Source organism: Petromyzon marinus, chromosome 10 (assembly GCF_048934315.1).
Source record: "Petromyzon marinus isolate PM22_M1 ecotype Great Lakes invasive population chromosome 10, UKy_Petmar_22M1.pri1.0, whole genome shotgun sequence".
NCBI lineage: Eukaryota > Metazoa > Chordata > Hyperoartia > Petromyzontiformes > Petromyzontidae > Petromyzon > Petromyzon marinus.
The window spans coordinates 10,695,044-10,716,370 of NC_133676.1; the positions used below are offsets into that span (position 1 = coordinate 10,695,044).

Below are 21,327 nucleotides of genomic sequence, written 5' to 3' on the forward strand. Positions count from 1 at the left end.
CGACGCGAACTCGGCAAGTCACGCGGGAAATTCACAGCCCTCGGCTAAGTGACGCAGAATTCGGAGCGAGCAATGCTCAGCACACCGAGTCACGCGGCCACATTGGGTGCGGTGTAACGCGAGTCGCCCAGAGGAGTATGGAGCCCAACATTTCCAGAAACTTGCTGTGCCCCGCGGAAACCAAGTGTGGGCGAATTACCTTGCCTCAACTCGAAGTCAGACCCCAAAAATAAAAAAAAGATTTCACACACCATGAAAACGATAGTACACTCTGTTCCAAGGCTGACATGTGTACATTTACTGTACGTTGGGGGTATAAAACGAGAGAGGATTTTTATTTATTTAAAGCTTTCGTCACTGCAGTGATTCATATTCTTGGTTCTTTCGGTGAAGTCACGTTGAAGGGAAACAATAAAATATACAATAAAATATTGTTTCCCTTCAACGTGACTTTACCGAAAGAACCAAGAATACGAGAGAGGATTGTTAGATTGGACGATCTCGTGTGCAGGTGGCTATCACAACCATCATCGTAATTATCGCCATCGTTAAATATCAACATGCCTGTAATTGTTATCAGTCACCACAATCACAACAGCCGCCATTGACCACAAAGTGGCGGTGACGTCACCACGGCGCTTGTGCCAGGCTAGGTCCACTTTGGAAGGCTCGCTACTGGCGGGTCACGTGAGGCGTCTAGCCCCCTCTATCCGGACAAACAGAAGCTGCTTTGGGATGTAGTGGCTGTGCTTGCGGGCTACACGACCCAACTAAAGCAGCCTCGCCTGTCGAAGGTGCTCACTTATGAGAAGGTGTCCACATCTTCCATAATCACATCACAATCACCACCAAAATAAACCACACTCACAACCATCATCACAATCACCCGCCCATCGTCATTACCACTACAACATCAACACAATAGCTAAAGTCAACACAATTAACTAACCATATGGTCCAAATTTACCAAATTTTCTCGTAAACTACTCAATTGGGATAATGCATGACATACATCGTCCCCTACCGTTCGCTTGATGTAACAACATCTGCTGCTTAGGGGCTGTCCATAAATGACGTCACGCGATTTTGGATTATTTTTGACCCCCCCCCCCTCGTCACATGAAGTCACAAAAAGTCAGACCCCACCCTCAAATATGACGTCACATTTCTCACCCCCCCCCTCGTCACACATCGTCAAAAATGTCTGAACCCCCCCCCCCCAGGTGCGTGACATTATTTATGGACGGCCCCTGACGCCGTAATCCTGCATAGAGAGCTTTCTAGCTCCACTTGAAATCTCCTGCAGTAGTAGATACCTAACTTATCCCTCCTACAAAAACGTGGCAGGGACCCTCTTGAATAAAAAAGAGTCATGAGCCACAGTGGAGACTTCCCTGGGATAAATAACAACACCCACAACCACCGTCTCCATTGACAAAGCCGCAGCGAGCCACGCACCGCCACTCATGGTCGAGACGACTGGATGTCTATGAAAAAAACTAATCTTCACATTACATAAAATCCGTGATCTAGTTCCGTCTGTAAAAGATGTGATTCCGGACATACAGTACCCTGGTGTCTACAAACTAAGTTGCCTCTGTGGTAGTAGTTACATTGGAGAAACCAAACGACATGTCTCGGACCGCATTCGTGAACACAAAGCAGACCTTAAACACGGTAGGACCAACACCTCGGCCGTGGCAGATCACTGTTATAATTCAGTAGGCTCACATGACATTGACTTTTCCAAGACAGAGGTTATTTGTAAAACATCTGGCTACCATGAGATTCGTTCATGAGGCTATCCACATATACAAACACAGAGACAATTTCAACCGAGAAGATGGATTCTGGCTTAGCAATCATTGGAAGGATTTGATAAACCATTTCGGGTTTTAATTGATTGTTCACGCTTACGGTGGCTTTAAGACAGCATACATTAATTTTTCGTCTCCCCCCTCCTCTTTTCCGAACATAGATGGACTTGTCCATCTGAACAAACTGTCAAATCGCTCTCCGTGGTGCTAACGTTAAAAAAACCGCCACTTTTTTCAAATTTTCTTGCTGTGGTTTTCACACCTGATGATGATTGCTTGTGTTGCAGTCCAAACGTCGTGAGAATTTTATTGTTTTATATTTTTATTATTTTATTGTTTCCCTTCTACGTGACTTTACCGAAAGAGCGAAGAATATAAATCTTCAGAGCTCATCGGATTCCTCCAGTACAAAGATTCTGGTTCTTTACGTCACAAACCCACGTCATTCGCGTAACGTCACGAGTCAACACCGGACGGTGCCAAGGCCCCTTCGCCATCCCCCCCTCAACCCCTCCCCCACATCTCTGAACTCCTCCCCTCGCGGCTCGCGCACCAATCAGAAGGCGGTCTCGGTGAAGGCGGGGTGGAAAAACCCAAACACGCGCGTGGAGAGCGGAAGCGGGGCGCGCGCAGGATTGTGGGAGGCGACTTCCGGGGTGGTTAGTGTTGTTAGTGGTGTTTGGTGTCGGCTGAGGAGGGCAGTCGCTTGACCGGGTTCGTGGCAAGAGGTCGCGCGGCATCACACGGCCAGAGTCCGGAGGTGGCCCAGGTCCCTGCGCTCGTCGGCGTCGTTCGTAGCGGCCCAGACGAGGGGTTGAAGAAAGAGGGAGGACGGGCACGCGAGAACTCGACTCGGAGTGAGTGATGGTCGTCATCATCGTCAGTCGTCGCTGTCGTAATCTTAATATCGACAAACGTCGTCTTCGTTCGCACCAACATCACATTTAACTGTAAAACGTTACATGATTGTCGTTGGTGTTCACAATCGTTTTTATAACTGTTATCGTCGTCAGCATCTTCAACTGCCATCATTAGTATCGCCGTCCCCTCAGCATCTGCATGGCCATTAGCACAGTAATCTTCACTATCACGGCCAATTACTATCACCATCATCCTCAATGTATTTTTTGACTCATCGTCGTCACCGTCACATCTTCATAACCATCATTGCTCGCATCGCTGTCAATCGTCAAGACCGTAAACATCTTACAACCAACATTAAAGCTTCGTACCAATCATCAGTCGGGGGTAACTGTGTGGCATCGTCAACGTCGTTATCCACATCGCCATCGTTATCCACATCACCATCGTTATCCACATCGCCATCATCACCATACCGGGAATCACCGTCATGAATGTCGTGCGTTAAGAGCGGCAGTGACGTAGGAAGAGGCCCAAGATTAACAAGGGTCTTTACATCCCCAATTGCGGCATTTCCGTTTAACTTAATGCTTTTCTCCCTATCTATATATATAGATGTGTGTGTGTTATTTGTGTGTATGTACTACTGTGCCTGCTGCGTCTCTCGATCGTTGGCTGTTTTGAGTAGGTTCATACTGCGTACGCGTCTCTTTATGGCCGTTACGGATGTGCGCAGTACGTTTAGCTTGCGATGACGCAGTACACTATGAGCCCGACCACCTGAGTTCGAGCGATTTCCGCTCACGGCTAACACGGAGTGGCGAGTCGTATCTGAACCAATCCTGTACTAACCTTTCACCAGCCTCTTATTGACCAACTCAAACGACACGTCTCCTATTCCAGATGACACTGGCTTCCAGGTCCGCAGCTATAGAACCGATGAGATTCCATCGCAATCGACCGTAGCCTGACTACATAGAGAGTGTTGATTAAATCAAACCGAGTGACACTAAGTTTAAAATACTGGACTCCATTTGGGAAGATCCCGCACCTCCGATTAGCGCCGTGCGAAAGAAGTTCAACAGACATACTTCATAGGTTCAGATCTCTTTATCGTGAGTTAGCAGACATCTCTCCAGGGTACATCAAATGAGCATCACTTTGTGGGAAATCAACAGTGGTTGTCTTATGGATACACTGGCCACTAAATTTTGATTTATTTTATTGTTTCCCTTCTACGTGACTTTACCGAAAGAACCAAGAATACACTGGCCACTGTTGTAGAAATGCAGAATTTCCACCACAAGCCCATGACAACGCACATTTGAGATGAGAGACCACTTGACGTTTGAATAGATCACATCCAGAAGTTTGGTTGTGAAATTTTAGGTGGTAATCAGAGTTGGCCATTCGTCATTACACCATCTATATTTTAAGAGATCAAACGGCCTTGTGTGGAGGTAGTATTGAGGGCTCTAGCTTTCACCCCTAACCCCTCACATAATTAGCCACTCTAGCAAGCACACAGTGGTACAGTGATACTACATAATGGCATACATGAATGCATTACGTCCCATACAGTGAGGGAAAAAAGTATTTGATCCCCTGCTGATTTTGTATGTTTGCCCACCGACAAAGAAATGATCAGTCTATAATTTTAATGGTAGGTTTATTTGAACAGTGAGAGACAGAATAACAACAAAATTGCATTTTAATGAGGGAAATAAGTATTTGACCCCCTCTCAATCAGATTTCTGGCTCCCAGGTGTCTTTTATACAGGTAACGAGCTGAGATTAGGAACACTCTTAAAGGGAGTGCACCTAATCTCAGCTTGTTACCTGTATAAAAGACACCTGTCCACAGAAGCAATAAATCAGATTCCAAACTCTCCACCATGGCCAAGACCAAAGAGCTCTACAAGCATGTCAGGGACAAGATTGAAGACCTACACAAGGCTGGAATGGGCTACAAGACCATTGCCAAGCAGCTTTGTGAGAAGATGACAACAGTTGGTGCGATTATTCGCAAATGGAATAAACACAAAAGAACTATCAATCTCCCTCGGCCTGGGGCTCCATGCAAGATCTCACCTCGTGGAGTTGCAATGATCATGAGAACGGTGAGGAATCAGCCCAGAACTACACGGGAGGATATTGTCAATGATCTCAAGGCAGCTGGAACCATAGTCACCAAGAAAACAATTGGTAACACACTATGCCGTGAAGGACTGAAATCTTGCAGCGCCCGCAAGGTCCCCCTGCTCAAGAAAGCACATATACATGCCCGTCTGAAGTTTGCCAGGGAACATCTGAATGATTCAGAGGACAACTGGGTGAAAGTGTTGTGGTCAAATGAGACCAAAATGGAGCTCTTTGGCATCAACTCAACTCGCCGTGTTTGGAGTAGGAGGAATGCTGCCTATGACCCCAAGAACACCATCCCCACCGTCAAACATGGAGGTGGAAACATTATGCTTTGGGGGTGTTTTTCTGCTAAGGGGACAGGACAACTTCACCGCATAAAAGGGACGATGGACGGGGCCATGTACCGTCAAATCTTGGGTGAGAACCTCCTTCCCTCAGCAAGGGCATTGAAAATGGGTCGTGGATGGGTATTCCAGCATGACAATGGCCCAAAACACATGGCCAAGGCAACAAAGGAGTGGCTCAAGAAGAAGCACATTGAGGTCCTGGAGTGGCCTAGCCAGTCTTCAGACCTTAATCCCATAGAAAATCTGTGGAGGGAGCTGAAGGTTCGAGTTGCCAAACGTCAGCCTCGAAACCTTAATGACTTGGAGAAGATCTGCAAAGCGGAGTGTGACAAAATCCCTCCTGAGATGTGTGCAAACCTGGTGGCCAACTACAAGAAACGTCTGACCTCTGTGATTGCCAAGAAGGGTTTTGCCACCAAGTGCTAAGTCATGTTTTGCAGAGGGGTCAAATACGTATTTCCCTCATTAAAATGCAAATCAATTCATAACATTTTTAACATGCTTTTTCTGGATTTTTGTTGTTGTTATTCTGTCTCTCACTGTTCAAATAAACTTACCATTAAAATTATAGACTGATCATTTCTTTGTCAATGGGCAAACGTGCAAAATCAGCAGGGGATCAAATACTTTTTTTCCCTCACTGTATTTACAAGACTTAATTAGTGCATCATTATATTCAGAGATGTGGTAACCAATTTTTTGTGTGTGCGTAAGCACAGGTATTGGAGTCAAAGTCCAAAGGTTTTTCCATTATCGTGTGTAATGTTATCAGTGTGGGTTTAACAATTGACACCAACCCAAGAGATTGGTTGAATTGCCATGTTTCTGGATCGGTTTGATCTGAGAATCGTTTATTTCAACATTGTGGTGAATGTAGTGGCCTCTAGTGGATGCAGCTTAAGATCAATATCATTTGATACATGTTTTACACCCACTCATCAGGGTTAGGTTTGGATCAATTCCAATATTATGACAATATAAACCACGTGGTACATTACAATGAAGGAAGTGGTGGTACAGTGTTTAGTTCAATTCCAGCCCACCACTAACATCACTGGCGAGTGAATTGTGAATCAGTCTTGCTCCATCAACACGTGCTTAAAGTGTCATGTAGTATGGTTAAATAACCCCAGGACCAACATGGGGGGGGGGGGGCCTTAATGGAACAGCGGATTGACAAGTATGTACTGTATACATTTAAATAAAGCAGAATGAAGGGAGGCAGAAAAGACAGAAAAATTCAAGTGCCAGCCAAGGGAAATTATTTTTGACTGGGAGCAGCAGAATATAAAATAAACCTTCAATTTTGCAGGGATTAAGGAGATTGTGGAGAGGAGCAATCTATATCTACTGCAGTTACTATAGATTACTTATGAATTTGCATGCTAGTACTTGTATCATTTAGCCATTTAAATGTGTTTACTAAAAGATATCAATGTAAATTAGCTGTACAGTTTTAGCTTGGTTCTTTACCAAGGAATTTGAGTTCCGTATGATAATTTATAAAAGAGCATGAAGCAATGCCGTAGTTTATAATCTCGCAAGTGGATTATGAAAAGGTAACCTTTCACATGAGATTTACCAATAAATACACTTCAAGTATTTTTTTCACATACGTTGATCCACGACTGGACGAGAAGGCCTTCCACCTGACATGTTGACCTTGGTGGTTGTTTGACCATGCTTCACCTACACTGGTCAATGTGGGTTGGTGAAGGTACAGCCCAGAACTGGTTCAGATATTCACCACTGATGCTAGCCACGGTCAAAAAAGCAACTGCGGTTGCTGGGTTAATCTCAAAGCATGCTTCTCACGGTGCCATTGTTCTGCAGGTTTCATAATGCACCGTTTTAGAGGCAAGGATCGATGGCTCATGCAGGGACGTTTCTGAAACTCACAAACCAACTTGGGCTGCAAGGTGGCCAGGAATGGCATACAGCCAGCTTGGCTGTTTTTCAAACATTTGTGTGATATTCCCTCTTTTTTTCTTCCCTTGTGACTTTACCGAAAGAACCAAAGAGTATTGTTCCCTATTTATGTCGGGTTTTTTTTCTGGGCACTTCAGTTTCACGCTTTACGAAAGACATAAAACAAAATAACTGGCCAAACGCCACAAGACAGGACCCTCTAAAGACTCAATACAGCTATCCTGGGTAAAATTATATCCAAATAAAAATACAACCTCTGCAGCAGGTCACTGCATAGTGTTGATATACTAATACTATATTCACTGAAACTAGCGTTCCTTCCTCTTTAAGTAACACTGCAGGAAGTCCGTTTAACACCTAGGCTTTCGCGACCAATATAATCCATAACGCAGGTTTTTTGGGTTATATCGCATAAATAGTAACGAATTTGCATGTTCTGTTTACGTGACAAACCTTACTAAATGGCTGTCGGGTGGTAGTGGGTTTAACTGACACATATATTTATGCGATCTAACCAAATAAATCCTGTATTATGGACTGTAGGAAGTACTGCACTTTCAATGTTTGAATCCTGGTTGAGGTTTCCCTATCAGTTAAGGCAGGGGTCCCCAACCCCCGGGCCGCGGACCGGTACCGGTCTGTGGCCTGTTAGGAACCACTCCCGCACCGCGCTCTTGTCACAGTTTTGGTAAGCCCACAAGCTAACCCTAGCCAAAATGAGTAAAAAACAAACGTCACTGGAGAGCTTCTTTGAAAAGGGGGGAAAGACCCAATGATGAACCCCCCCCCCCGGTCCGTGAAAAAATTGTCTTCCATGAAACCGGTCCCTGGTGCCAAAAAGGTTGGGGACCGCTGAGTTAAGGTACCATAAATTAATGCAAGGATGACCTGGATATCCCTGAGCATGGTTATGTTTTTTTACCTTTTCCCATAATTTTCTCTCTATTTTACTATTGGAGTCTTGAGACAAAAACCACGCAGGTTTTTTTTTATCAGATCATTGCCAATCCTATGTGGTAGATCATTTTACGCTAAAGTACATATCAAATAGCTACCTCTGTGTTTATTTCTTCACACTAAAGAGTTATAGCAGCACTTCCCCACCTGTTATGCCACCAGAATTTCAGTTCAAATGACAGAGCTGAAATTTCGCCCAAGTAAGTGCAGAACCAAATGTGAAATTGTGTTATTGTGCAGTCATTGCTAATGGGGTTAAAACCATCAGCTCACTGCACTTGAGAACCTGGTTTAATTACAGGATTTGAACCCAGCATCTTAAAAGTGCCAGCTCATCACTTGGACATCTGAGCCATCCAGCCAGCTAGCTGTATTTGATATGGCTCAATTGTTACATGCACAACAAAAACATTACAAGCAAGTCATGAGTACAGAACAATATTTCAGGTATTGTCAGTCAATCAGAAGTTTGCTGCTTCCAAAAAGTCATTGTGCTTAGATGTGAAGTCCCTTGAATGAAAATGGTATGATTGTTCAAAGTGGTTGATCCACATCATGTTCAAGTAGTACCTACAGTGAGGGAAAAAAGTATTTGATCCCCTGCTGATTTTGTACGTTTGCCCACTGACAAATAAATGATCAATATATAATTTTAATGGAAGGTTTATTTGAACATTGAGAGACAGAATAACAACAACAAAATCCAGAAAAACGCATGTCAAAAATGTTATGAATTGATTTCCATTTAAATGAGGGAAATAAGTATTTGACCCCTCTGCAAAATATGACTTAGTACTTGGTGGCAAAACCCTTGTTGGCAATCAGGTCAGACGTTTCTTGTAGTTGGCCACCAGGTTTGCACACATCTCAGGAGGGATTTTGTCCCACTCCTCTTTGCAGATCTTTTCCAAGTCATTAAGGTTTCGAGGCTGACGTTTGGCAACTCGGACCTTCAGGTCCCTCCACAGATTTTCTATTTGATTAAGGTCATGAGACTGGCTAGGCCACTCCAGGACCTTAATGTGCTTCTTCTTGAGCCACTCCTTTGTTGCCTTGGCCGTGTGTTTTGGGTCATTGTCATGCTGGAATACCCATCCACGACCCATTTTCAATGCCCTGGCTGAGGGAAGAAGGTTCTCACCCAAGATTTGATGGTACATGGCCCTGTCCATCGTCCCTTTGATGCGGTGAAGTTGTCCTGTCCCCTTAGCAGAAAAACACCCCCAAAGCATAATGTTTCCTCCTCCATGTTTGACGGTGGGGATGGTGTTCTTGGGGTCATAGGCAGCATTCCTCCTCCTCCAAACACGGCGAGTTGAGTTGATGCCAAAGAGCTCCATTTTGGTCTCATCTGACCACAACACTTTCACCCAGTTGTCTTCTGAATCATTCAGATGTTCATGGGCAAACTTCAGACGGGCATGTATATTTGCTTTCTTGAGCAGGGGGACCTTGCGGGCGCTGCAAAATGTCAGTCCTTCACGGCATAGTGTGTTACCAATTGTTTTCTTGGTGACTATGGTCCCAGCTGCCTTTGAGATCATTGACAAGATCCTCCTTTATAGTTTTGGCCTGATTCCTCACCGTTCTCATGATCATTGCAAGTCCACGAGGTGAGATCTTGCATTGATCCCCAGGCCGAGGGAGATTGACAGTTTTGTGTTTCTTCCATTTGCGAATAATCGCACCAACTGATGTCACCTTCTCACCAAGCTGCTTGGCAATGGTCTTGTAGCCCATTCCAGCCTTGTGTAGGTCTACAATCTTGTCCCTGACATCCTTGGAGAGCTCTTTGGGCTTGGCCATGGTGGAGAGTTTGGAATCTGATTGATTGATTGCTTTTGTGGACAGGTGTCTTTTATACAGGTAACAAGCTGAGATTAGGAGCACTCCCTTTAAGAGTGTGCTCCTAATCTCAGCTCGTTACCTGTATAAAAGACACCTGGGAGCCAGAAATCTTTCTGATTGAGAAGGGGTCAAATACTATTTCAATTTATAACATTTTTGACATGTGTTTTTCTGGATTTTGTTGTTGTTATTCTGTCTCTCACTGTTCAAATAAACCTACCATTAATATTATAGACTGATCATTTATTTGTCAGTGGGCAAACGTACAAAATCAGCAGGGGATCAAATACTTTTTTTCCCCTCACTGTATCATAGCAGGCATTCGTAACTTTGCAATACACTGCTGTTGAAACATTGCTTTGAGTGTGCTATAGTTAGAATACAGTAGAGTCAGGCATTACAGCTGATATGCAAGCTTGGGATACAATCTTCCTCAAGTAGAACAGTGGCATTTCCTTTGCACACGGTTTTAGTGGCAGGCTTAACGTGACTGTATTGTAACTTCAGTAGTTTTTATTTATTTATGAGAACTGTATTTAACTTACAGCTTTAAGGGAAGGCAATGCAAAAAACGGAAGATATTTTTAGAGTTGTACCTAAGCTGTGCCCTTGGCTGTCCAAAGTGAGTTTGAAGCTTTGGGAACAATAATATTAAACTTTAAAGTTAGCGCTTTAGTGATGCCACCACGTTGACGAATTGAAACATGGGAGTGGCTTCACTGGAATGTTATCCTGGTCTACCCTCACAGTAACTTATATTTTTATTATTTTGTTTCCCTTCTAAGTGAAAGAACCAAGAATAAGTAACTTAAAACGTTTTTTTTTTTCAAAATTAAAGCTTTAGACTTGTGTTAGCCAAGGCAGGTATGCCCAAAATAATCTGTTTGCACTTTGGTGTTTCGTCTTCCAAATAAACAAAAGCCACATTTGATTTTGTAATAACTAACTATTTAATTAAATTCGATATAGACTATCACACTGCCATTCATGGTGGTGTCTCCATTGCAGCCAGTTCAAAATGCTACTCGATAAATCTGCTGTCAGGAAATATGACCATGTCACACTTGCAGTGGAAAAAACTGGACTGGCTTCCTGCGGAGGAACTTGTTACATTATAACACAATTTGTATTAATACACAACTTGAATACGACCACACCTCAGTGCAATATACAATAAGATGTATTTATTTTGCAACCTGTGAATTTATAATGATATGATCGTGGATTTGCACCTAATAATCTTTATTTCCTGGGAACCTGCTAACCTGTCTGGCTGGCGACATCAAATCATCCAAATTTATGAAATTCTCTTGAAATTGTTTCTGTCTGGTCCTGAGTGCGCCATCAAAACATGGCTCTTTTAGAAGGATGTTTTCAAAATTAAACATGACATGTGATAAGAAGATGGTGATACTGCGTTGGCAGTTGTATACAAATACAAATATCAAAACACTGAACATATTCGTCAATAACACTGCCTTAAAAGAAAATCTCATAAGCGACTTTTTAACCAATTACCTTTCTTCAGAGCACATATAGAGCAGATAACATTTTAATAAAAAAATGTTTCCAGATTAACAATGTGTTTTATTGGTCTCTTGAGTAATAGACAATCCTTAAATAAAAACAATGTATTACTAAATAAACTAATTTGTATTGAAAGTTATGCTATTTAATGGCACATTGCATTGTGGGTTGCCCCATTACAGTAATGTAGACGAAACCATAATTGGCATAATCCACGTATCCTTTTCTCATCAGTATTACAATGCTTCAACAAAAACCCAACGTGAGCATGATTTGTGACTGTCGCTCTATTTTGTGCCGTTCCTTTCGCAGAGTTTTACACCATGGCCGAATTGGTGCAGACACCTCCTGTGGGCGACTGCAATAAAGAGCCGTACAGCTTCTCGCACGTCATTTTCCACAACGTGGCCCAGGCGTACCCACCCGACACACACCTGGAGTGTCGCTACACCCTCACGCAGCACATTCAGCCACACTCCAAGGACTGGGTTGGCATCTTCAAGGTGAGGGGGTTGTGTGAGTTTTTCCCGCACTAGATGTCTCGTAAGAAATAGGAGGAATTACTAGAATTATTTCAATTAAAGCATGTTGAATACCTTACCCTTTTCCATGAATTCACTTTTTTTTAATCATCGCTTTTACTGATGTTGTGCCTTGTGATAATTGCATTGTTTTTACAGTAGGCTTCCGATTATGACTGCCAGCATATTGGATGGCATTTGTCATGTGGAGCTTGTTTTGACTGAAAACACATTCACTGCATTCTACTGCAACAAATATAAAGAAAGTTTTTTTTTAATTTACCCTGTTGATTTTTCACACTTTTGCTTATGACACTTAAACTTTAAACAAAATAGTTTATTTAAACATGACTCACTGAAGCAAAAGTAATGCAGCTTCCAAACTGTTAAATTGTCATTACCTACGGGAGATTTTTTTGGTATGTAGTGACATAGAATCGGTCACGTAGCAGCATAGCGCTGGCTGCTGGCAGGGAAGGGGAACTGCAGCTTACAGAAACCCTGACTGACAGCAGGTCACGTGATAGACAAAAGAGGGATGTACGGGAAAGGTTACGGAAGGGGCACATCGAGAACCCGCTCGTAGGTTCCAGAAGGGGGCGTGGCCGGGGGTGGAGCCAGGCCACGCTGACCATATAAGACGGGCCCCGGGAGCAGACCTCGGGGCTGTCGTTTGGAGTGGGATCCCCGTCGTGCTGCTTGAGTCTTCACTGTCGTCTTCGTCTTCCCCCTCACGGCGTCGCCAGTCAGGCAGTCTACCAGCTGTCCTGACTGGGGACCGTAGTTACCAAGTGTTAACTGTTAAGGCCGTATAATAAATAGAGTGCCTCCTACTATTAGTGTCTCTGAGTCAGTCACTACAGGTACAGTAAAACCTGGGATTGTGAGTCACTTGGTCTGCGAGTGTTTTGCAAGACGAGCAAAAATTTTAAATAAATATTAATTTGATAAACGAGCGAGGTCTAGCAATATGAGTAGTACGTATACGCTTTGTCTGCCGAGCGTCACGTGATCACAACTGATATGCGAGTGCTTTGATATACGAGTGCTTTGGATTACAAACACGTTTCCGGAACGAATTATGCTCGCAATCCAAGGTTTTACTGTACATACAATATTATGGGTTTTCCATTTATGTTATTTGTCTTTATTTTACCAGTCCAATGTTTTGGAAAGCATCTAATATTACTGTAAATAAACACTGTTGAAAGTGTTTCTTTGTGCAATCTCCATGTAGATTTATAGTATTGTTTTTTTTTGTCATTCCTCAATAGTTTTATTTAGACTTTGGTTTGTAAAATCTTTCATCAATATTCTTAGTTTTTTCGGTAAAGTCACGTTGAAGAGAAACAACAATGTATGCAAACCGACACACCTGATGATGACCGTTTGAGTTATGGTCGAAACGTCGTGAGAATTTTTTATTGTTTTATATATATTTTGTTATTTTGTTGTTTCTCTTCAACGTGACTTTACCGAAAAAACTAAGAATATGAATTACTGCAGTCACGAAAGCTTTAAATCAAAATTTTCTTTCATCAATGTCAACTGATTCACTGATGGCTGTCATAACAACCAATGGACATGAATTACATTCAATAAAAAAATGTAGACTTATTGGCTTTGATCTAGTATGCAGTATCATAATCATATGTCACGTGGATGAAGTCTTGGAAATGCATTTGAGTCTTGAAAAATATCTTACAATGCTTTTAAATGTCATTCTCATTCATGTGAGTCAGCATCTACACAGATTACCTTGGAAAGGGTAGTGTTCACATCAACTGAATGTTGCGTCATTTACAAATAGTTAGGAAAGAGCCAAGGGTTGAACTTTGCTCGATTTTTATTGTGTTTGTTTAAAGCCCTGGACACGTAGGTTAAAGTTCTCAATGTATTTTAGTGCTGTCTCTTTAAAACATTCCTGACTTTTATCCATAAATAAATCATGGTCAATAAATTGTGCAATTAATGTCTACATGTATAGCCCGTTTGCCAATTCACTGCTGGAAGAAGACTCATGATTCGTGGGTCACAGGAGTTATTTAACCACACACACTTCACTACGATGGTCAGTGCGGGTTTGGTCAAGGTGGGAAGCATAGACGTTGGAGGATAGTAGTAGAGCACAACGTTGAACTTTGTGGCACTGCCCTCTGCTGCCCACCACGTTGCCTTACAGGAGCCTATAACAACTAGTTTCGTGCATGGATTTGTTGCCCATCCAAGCACTATCCAGGCTCAACTTTGTTTAGCTGCCGAGAGTTATTCAAGATAGTGCACACTTGAGGGTGATTGGTCATAGGCCCACACTTTTTACACGATAAAATATATATCTTCGTCCACAACTCTGAGAATATTATACACATTGTGTCCTTTCCGGTCAAGGAACATTGCCGTGTGCATTTCTAGGCACACGAAAATGTAAAATATGCACTGCTGGGAACTTTGCATCAAACAGGTTTTGAAAGCAAACTGCTTACAACAGCATTATTTTGGCACACCTTGCTAAGCTATAATGGACTCAAAACACCACATTCTCCCAATTCGAGATTTCTTGCTTGGCTCATCAACAGACAATGCAAGGTTATGACCTCCCAACCAATCTTGTTACCTAACCTGTAATCAGCATTATATTATTAGTTCGGTGTATAAAAAATCAAGGGGTTTCTTTAAATCTTGACTTAAAGCTTTCGTGACTGCAGGAATTCATATTCTTTTGGTCTTTCGGTAAAGTGACATCGATAGGTTCAACTGGGAGATACAAATAATAATAATAGGTTTCTTTGTTAGTGTTCTCGCATCCATCAGCTTCATTGCTGAAACTAGTCATCGTCATCACTGGATATGAACGATGTATTTATTCACTAATTTATAAATCGATTGGAATGCTCACAATACATGCATCAAATCATGTGCATGAGAATTGGTTATGTACAATTTAGGAAAGCTATGCTTATCTTACTTTTAGGCCAATAGAGCAAACCATTTTTTTATATTAGAGACAGAACAAAGGATAAACAATGAGGTGTAACAAACGGGACAGACTTTTATTTTAATTCGAATCACGACCCTGAATTGTAAAATTCATCAACGCTGTTTACAAAAAATTTCACTGGGTGGAGCTGGTTAGTGTAAAGTTAAATTACTAATCTCATGAGCCAAGAATGTGTTTCCCCGCACGTAACGTCACTCCACATGAGGCCCACCCCCCCTCATTAATATTCATGAGTGGGTGGAATTTTTGCACTCACAGAGGAAGGTCGAGCTGAATTGAATAATATATTACGCAAAGTCGCTTCAAATATGACGTTTCTTTACAGAAAGTGACGGTAAAAATGTATGTACGCAGCACAGTGCTACATCGTGTGTGACGTCACTGCAAAATATCCCCCCCCCTTAATTAATGTTCATGCCCGCGTGGAAATTTACACCAACACAAGAAGGTCGCGCACTCCGCATGCCGCACCCCTCCCCTCATTAATAATTATGAGCGGGTGACGTCACTCCACATGCCGCACCCCTCCACAATAACCATTAGCTGGTGACGTCACTCCACATGGGGAACCCACCCCCTCATTAATAATCATGAGCTGAACAATTTTTCTATTGAATATTTCACATTTACTGCAATATGCACTCGTCCTTGGACGGGCAAACAAGCTAGTATGAATGAATAATTCATCAATTTAAAAATATTATTACTCTCATGGTACATGCATTGAATTATATTTGTAAGAATTGGTTTTGTCCCATGTATTTTTGGAGATTTCTATCACTACAAAATCCAGCAGGTAAAGTTTTGCCCCTGTAATTGCTTGATCGAGCTCCAGAGATTCATACCAACAATTAGCACCGTTGGCTGTGTTCGGTGTGAAAGAAGTTCTACATGCATACAGCCCTTGGTCAATGCAATGCTGGATGTCTGTCATGGGCTGCATATGCGATTGTTCAAGAATTATTCCATAGATTCTTATAACAGGTCCTATGCAGTCGCACCACTATATAATCTGTACATTTTCATTGCGTTAAATTCTGCAGTTTCTCCCTGCATTCACCATGTGAGCCATTCAAGTAATCGATTTGTAAAATGTAATCATTACATCAAATTGTCACAAGATCATAGAATCGTGGTAGGGGTGACTCATTGCATGATTACAGTCGAGTATTTCCCCACTGTAAACATGTGTTGCGCATTTTAAAATTTGTACCGAATGCTTCAGTTTATAGGTTATCGAACCCTCCTCCAGTTCTGGTTGTGACTGGTAGAGTTCCCTCTGTTCGGCGTTATTTTTGTATTTGCCATTAATGTATAGGTATTTGCTGCCACCTGAAGACAGCGGAATAGTATTACACTGCTGAGGTTTGCTTTATATATACGTCATTTAAGTGCAGCAATAACCCATCCTTTAACCTGTTACGGTCAGTATCCTCTCAGTGGATTAAGGCCCGCGATGCCTCGTACATGAAACGCAAAAGTAATGACGGACTGAAAGAAAGTGCCTCTGTGCAAATCACCTTCATTGCCAAAGCTGGTCATTCCCAGAACTGTAACAAACCGGGCACACACGGCCATCACATGAGCTCCCTCCTGCTTGCGGTGTCTCAATCTGCTTAACAAGTAATTCTGTGCTATTTATAGATGACACTTCCCTTCGTGATTATAGAGAGTGCTGTCTTTATAGTTTCAACGCTCGGTTGTTCCACTTGGGAAATTTGTTTATCACCACAAACTCTGTGAGCCTGTATATTATTAGTATTAGTGCTGCATGTACAATGACTATTGGGCTGCCTTCTGTTCAGTGTCAAATGACTAAATTGCCTAATAGCTGCACAAACTGATGATTATTTTCCTGCCCTGATTTAATTTTTTTACATTCAAATGAGCACACTTGTTACACTCGTTGCGTGTGCAGGATGCTGAGAATTTTATGAAAATTCAAAATAATAAAGCAACTTGTAAGTTCAGAATAGAATGTGTAAAGAAAGTTATTGATTTAATTAATCATGAACAGTTGGTTACGATGGTTAGGGGCACATGTCCACATGTCTGAAGTATAGCCTCCTGTGATTAATCTGGACTCAGACCAAGTCACAAATGATGGCACAAAAATACATTTAATTGAATCTGGTTTTCATAATGTTGCAAACAATCCAGCTCTTAGAATTTAAATTCTGCTTTTGGTTTTAACGCAATGCAACGAACATCTCTAGCAGGACGGGCGATACAGTGGTACCGCCAAATGTGGATGAGAGGTCACTTGAATGCATCTCAGAAGTAGTTCTATGATGTCACTTTCCACAAGTCATTCTTTAACACTGAATAATAATGCACTGCTCGGGCAAGAGTTCTGAGCGGTCACTTCATCCCATGACTTGATAACGACCGATAGTCCACTTCAAATAACAATTGAACTAAAGTTAAACAATATATATAAAATATATATGGAAATTTAGCTTGTTGACCAAAGGGCAACATCTCTCATCTGTCATCCTCATTGCGCGGTTCCCATTTTGGGCGATTTAGCCATGCGAGGTGGACTGAGTGACACTCCCAGCCTTGCCTGTGTGTGTGTGTAGGTCGGCTGGCGTACCCCACGTGACTACTTCACCTTTCTGTGGGCCCCAGTGCCAAGCTCTACTCAGAGCAGCCTCGGCTCAGAGCAGCATCTCATTTTCCAAGGTAAGCATTAACACCTTCCGTGCTAGCATCAACGAACATTGCTGCCTCCAGTTTTGTCTTTTTCCACTTGCGCTTGATCCATGATGTTTACTGATTTCATTTTAATTCTTTATTTAAAGCCAAATTGGGCAATTATAAGGTTAAAATCAATTACAGTATTTCACATTTGTATGCTAATGTGTTAATTTCTAATCAATCAGGATAATAATATTGCACCGAAAAGCAACGGCGACTATTAAATCAATAAGCAATTGTAATTTGCAGTTGGTCTTTTAAAATGTGTTCTTAATCTCCGCTTTGTCCACCCGCACGGCATGGGGGGAAGCCTTCATCCAGCAATCATTTGACACAAGGTGCTGCACGCACGCACACCTCTACATTACGTTTATCGCCACTTGTGACCTTTCGACCCCCCTGCCAGCGTATTACTTGCCAAAAGACGACGGCGAGTTCTACCAGCTGTGCTATGTCACGAGCAATGGCGAGATCCGCGGAGCCAGCACGCCGTTTCAGTTCCGCAACTCCTCCGAGTCCGACGAGCTCTTCACCCTGGAGACTGAGGGTGAATCCGACATCCTTGTCGTTACTTCCAAGGCCGCTCATCTGAAGGTAACCCACCCTTCGTCGTCATCATCATCACCTCGATGGGACAACACAGTCTTTTTGTGCAGCTGGCAAGGCTACAAGGAGGGGCAATGTTGTTCGCAAAATGTTATTCACACACTCCTCGACATGTGTTTTTATTATGATTCTCGCGAATAGAGAAGCCGTTGCTCTACAACAGAAAATAGGAGACATCTGTAGTTGTAATACTCGGAGCACTAAAAGTAATAAAAACATTTCCGTACTCAAATGGTAAGATAATATGTATCGTGCTTTTTTTAATATATGCTCTGGAATTTAAATGATATTTTGGCAACATAATTACATTAATAGGAGCACAAGTTGAAAAGTTAGAGTAATTTTAAATGAATCATGTCCGTCTTCTGTATTTGTTACTCCCACCTCTTTGGTGTTACTATAATGTCTTTCGAACTTCTTCCAACGTTTCAACTCGGTGTTTGTTAGGCGGAAAATTCCTGTTTAGCCAGCCTTCTAACAACAGAGTTATTGATGATGGAGAGGAGTCCAGCAAGCAGCCAGCGAGGAAACTCGAGGCATAGATTATTTTAAATAATAGTATCTTACCTTTAAAAGCAATTTTATGTCTGTCTGTGTGTGGACACACCCTTGTGACGCATTTAACTCTCAAACTGCTGGCTTTACATTTCAACAAACTACACACGTACGACGCGATAAGCCTCCCGACCGAAAAATCGCGATTTCTTTTTCCCATCCGTCAAATGTAAAGGAGTTAAGGTAACAATTTATCACTTTATTATTATATTACTACGCTGAGCGCATGCCAAAGCATGCATCTGCGCATGCACGAGAACGCTGACTCGATGGAGGGGGGGGGGGAATTCTCATTCGCGTTAAAAATGCAACAAAAAACACAACACTGAGGTAAAGTCTTCAAAGTGTGATGTCCTCTCCCCCCCCACCCCAATGTGTGCAGTTACTACTATAGTGTCGGTAGATACTACTATAGTCCGTAGCTACTTCTACTGTAGTGCGGGCGGGGGGATGGTGGGGGGGGTAGCGGCCCAGCCACAACCGGCCAAGGCGCCACCTCGGCCGGCTGGGCAAGCTAGGCGAGACCGCGGGCTCTGCACGGGACTAGGCCTCACCACGGAACTCTAAGTTCGTAGTTAACTGCTATAGAGTTGATAGATACTATTATAGAGACGGTATATACGACTATAGAGTAGGTAGATACTCCTTTAGAGTAGGTATATACTACTGTAGAGTTTGTAGTTACTGCTACTGTAGAGCAGGCGGTGGGGGGGGGGGGGGGTGTAGCAGCCCAGCACCAGCCTGCCAAGGTGCCACCTCGGCCGGCTGGGCAATCTCGGCAAGGCTGGGGGCTCTGCAACGGGACTAGGCCTCACCACGCCACTCTGTTAAGTTCGTAGTTAACTGCTATAGAGTCGGTATATACTATAATAGAGTCGGTATATACTGTTACTAGCTTTACTACCCGGCTTCGTCCGGGACTTGGATTCACCATGGCCGGCCGCCTTTGTCTCCCCAGTGGCAATGTTCACACACCAGTTACTCGTTTGAGGCTGAGTCGACCTAGGGGAGGCCCAGGACCGGTTCAATTAATCGTCATCGGTGTTGGCCGTGAACGGGAATCGAACTGGGGTCGCCGGGTTCGCCGCGCAGCGCGCGAATCGCTACGCAGTCGCTGCCCCCCCCCCCCCCCCCCCACACACACAGGATAAAGACGAAGATCCCCCGCGTAGCCTGTGAGACTGTAGGGGGCAAGTGCTGTTAGCGAGCACCTATGAAGGCCAGCACGGCACACGAGGGGGTGGGTGGCCAGCACCATGCCCGGCCGCCTTTGTCTCCCCAGTGGCAATGTTCACACACCACACCAGTTAGTCGTTTGAGGCTGAGCCGACCTAGGGGAGGCCCAGGACCGGTTCATATTATTGTCACCGGTGGTGGCCGTGAGCACACACACATACGCGTGCGCGTCCATAGGTACACATACCCACGCTTGCTGCAGACACACACAACTTTCAGGGTGTGTGCGGCAGTAAACGACTCAAATAAGAAACCAATGCTGCGCGAAGAACGCCTTAGATCTGCAACACATTTGTATTTCACTTTTCCTGCGGGGGGGGGGGGGGGGTGGTGACATGAGCAGGCACACTGCGGTACGCTTCCGCATACAGGACACATGACAGATGTGACGTCACAGCTCACTTCCCGTGAAAAAAATATATGCATTATTGCGCCCCCCCCCCCCCCCCCGAAAAGAAATACAAAAGTGTATTTTTTATAATTTTTGCATGGTGTACAGTCTGGAAAGTACCCACATGGCAAATTTCAAGTTTGTTGCATGTCGGGAAATACACTGAACATTTTGAACAGACACACATAATCACAAATTTCCCTTTTATATATATAGCGATAGACTATCGAGTCGGTATATACGACTATAGCGTAGGTAGATACTACTGCAGGGTCGGTAGATGCTACTGTAGAGTAAATTGATACTGCTATAGAGTCACTGTAGAGGTAGTTACTACTACTACGGTCAGTGCATACTACGATAGTCAGTAGATACTACTATAGATTTAGTAGGTACTACTATAGTCATTAGATACTACTGCTATAGAGTCAGTAGTTACTGCTATAGAGTCGGTAGATACTACCATATAGTCGGTAGATACTGCTATAGAGTCGGTAGATACTACCATATAGTCGGTAGATCCTGCTATAGTCAGTAGACAATACTACAGTCAGTAGATTCCACTACAGTCGGTATATACTGCTGCAGACTCAGTAGTAACGACTATAGAGTCAAAATATACTGCTATAGAGTCAGCAGATACTACTATAGAATCAGTAGATACTGCTATAGAGTTAGTAGTTAATGCTATTTTCAGTGGACACTACTATAGAGTCAGCAGATACTAGAGAGTTAGGAGTCACTACGAATGAGTCGGTAGATAATACTGTAGGGCCAGTAGATACTACTACGGGCAGTAGTTACTACTACAGTCAGTAGATACTACTATACAGTCAGTAGCTAATACTGGGCTCAGCAGATACTACTGTAGAGTCGGTAGATACTACTG

General features: G+C 43.1%; 1 protein-coding gene across 4 annotated transcripts in view; it reads left to right on the forward strand.

Annotated features, from left to right (window-relative positions):
• The first annotated feature begins 2,440 nt into the window (after positions 1–2,440).
• Positions 2,441–21,327, forward strand: part of TAX1BP1 (Tax1 binding protein 1) — a 45,207-nt gene continuing 26,320 nt past the window's right edge. For 2 of the 4 annotated variants that reach the window (XM_032951310.2, XM_032951311.2), the window contains exons 1-4: positions 2,441–2,674; positions 11,744–11,934; positions 17,533–17,635; positions 18,057–18,244. In XM_032951310.2, the coding sequence (XP_032807201.2) occupies positions 11,755–11,934; positions 17,533–17,635; positions 18,057–18,244 (471 nt within the window). In that variant the 5' untranslated portion in view covers positions 2,441–2,674; positions 11,744–11,754. The remainder of the gene's footprint in view (positions 2,675–11,743; positions 11,935–17,532; positions 17,636–18,056; positions 18,245–21,327) is intronic. The other 2 variants (XM_032951314.2, XM_032951313.2) reach the window with 2 other exon arrangements.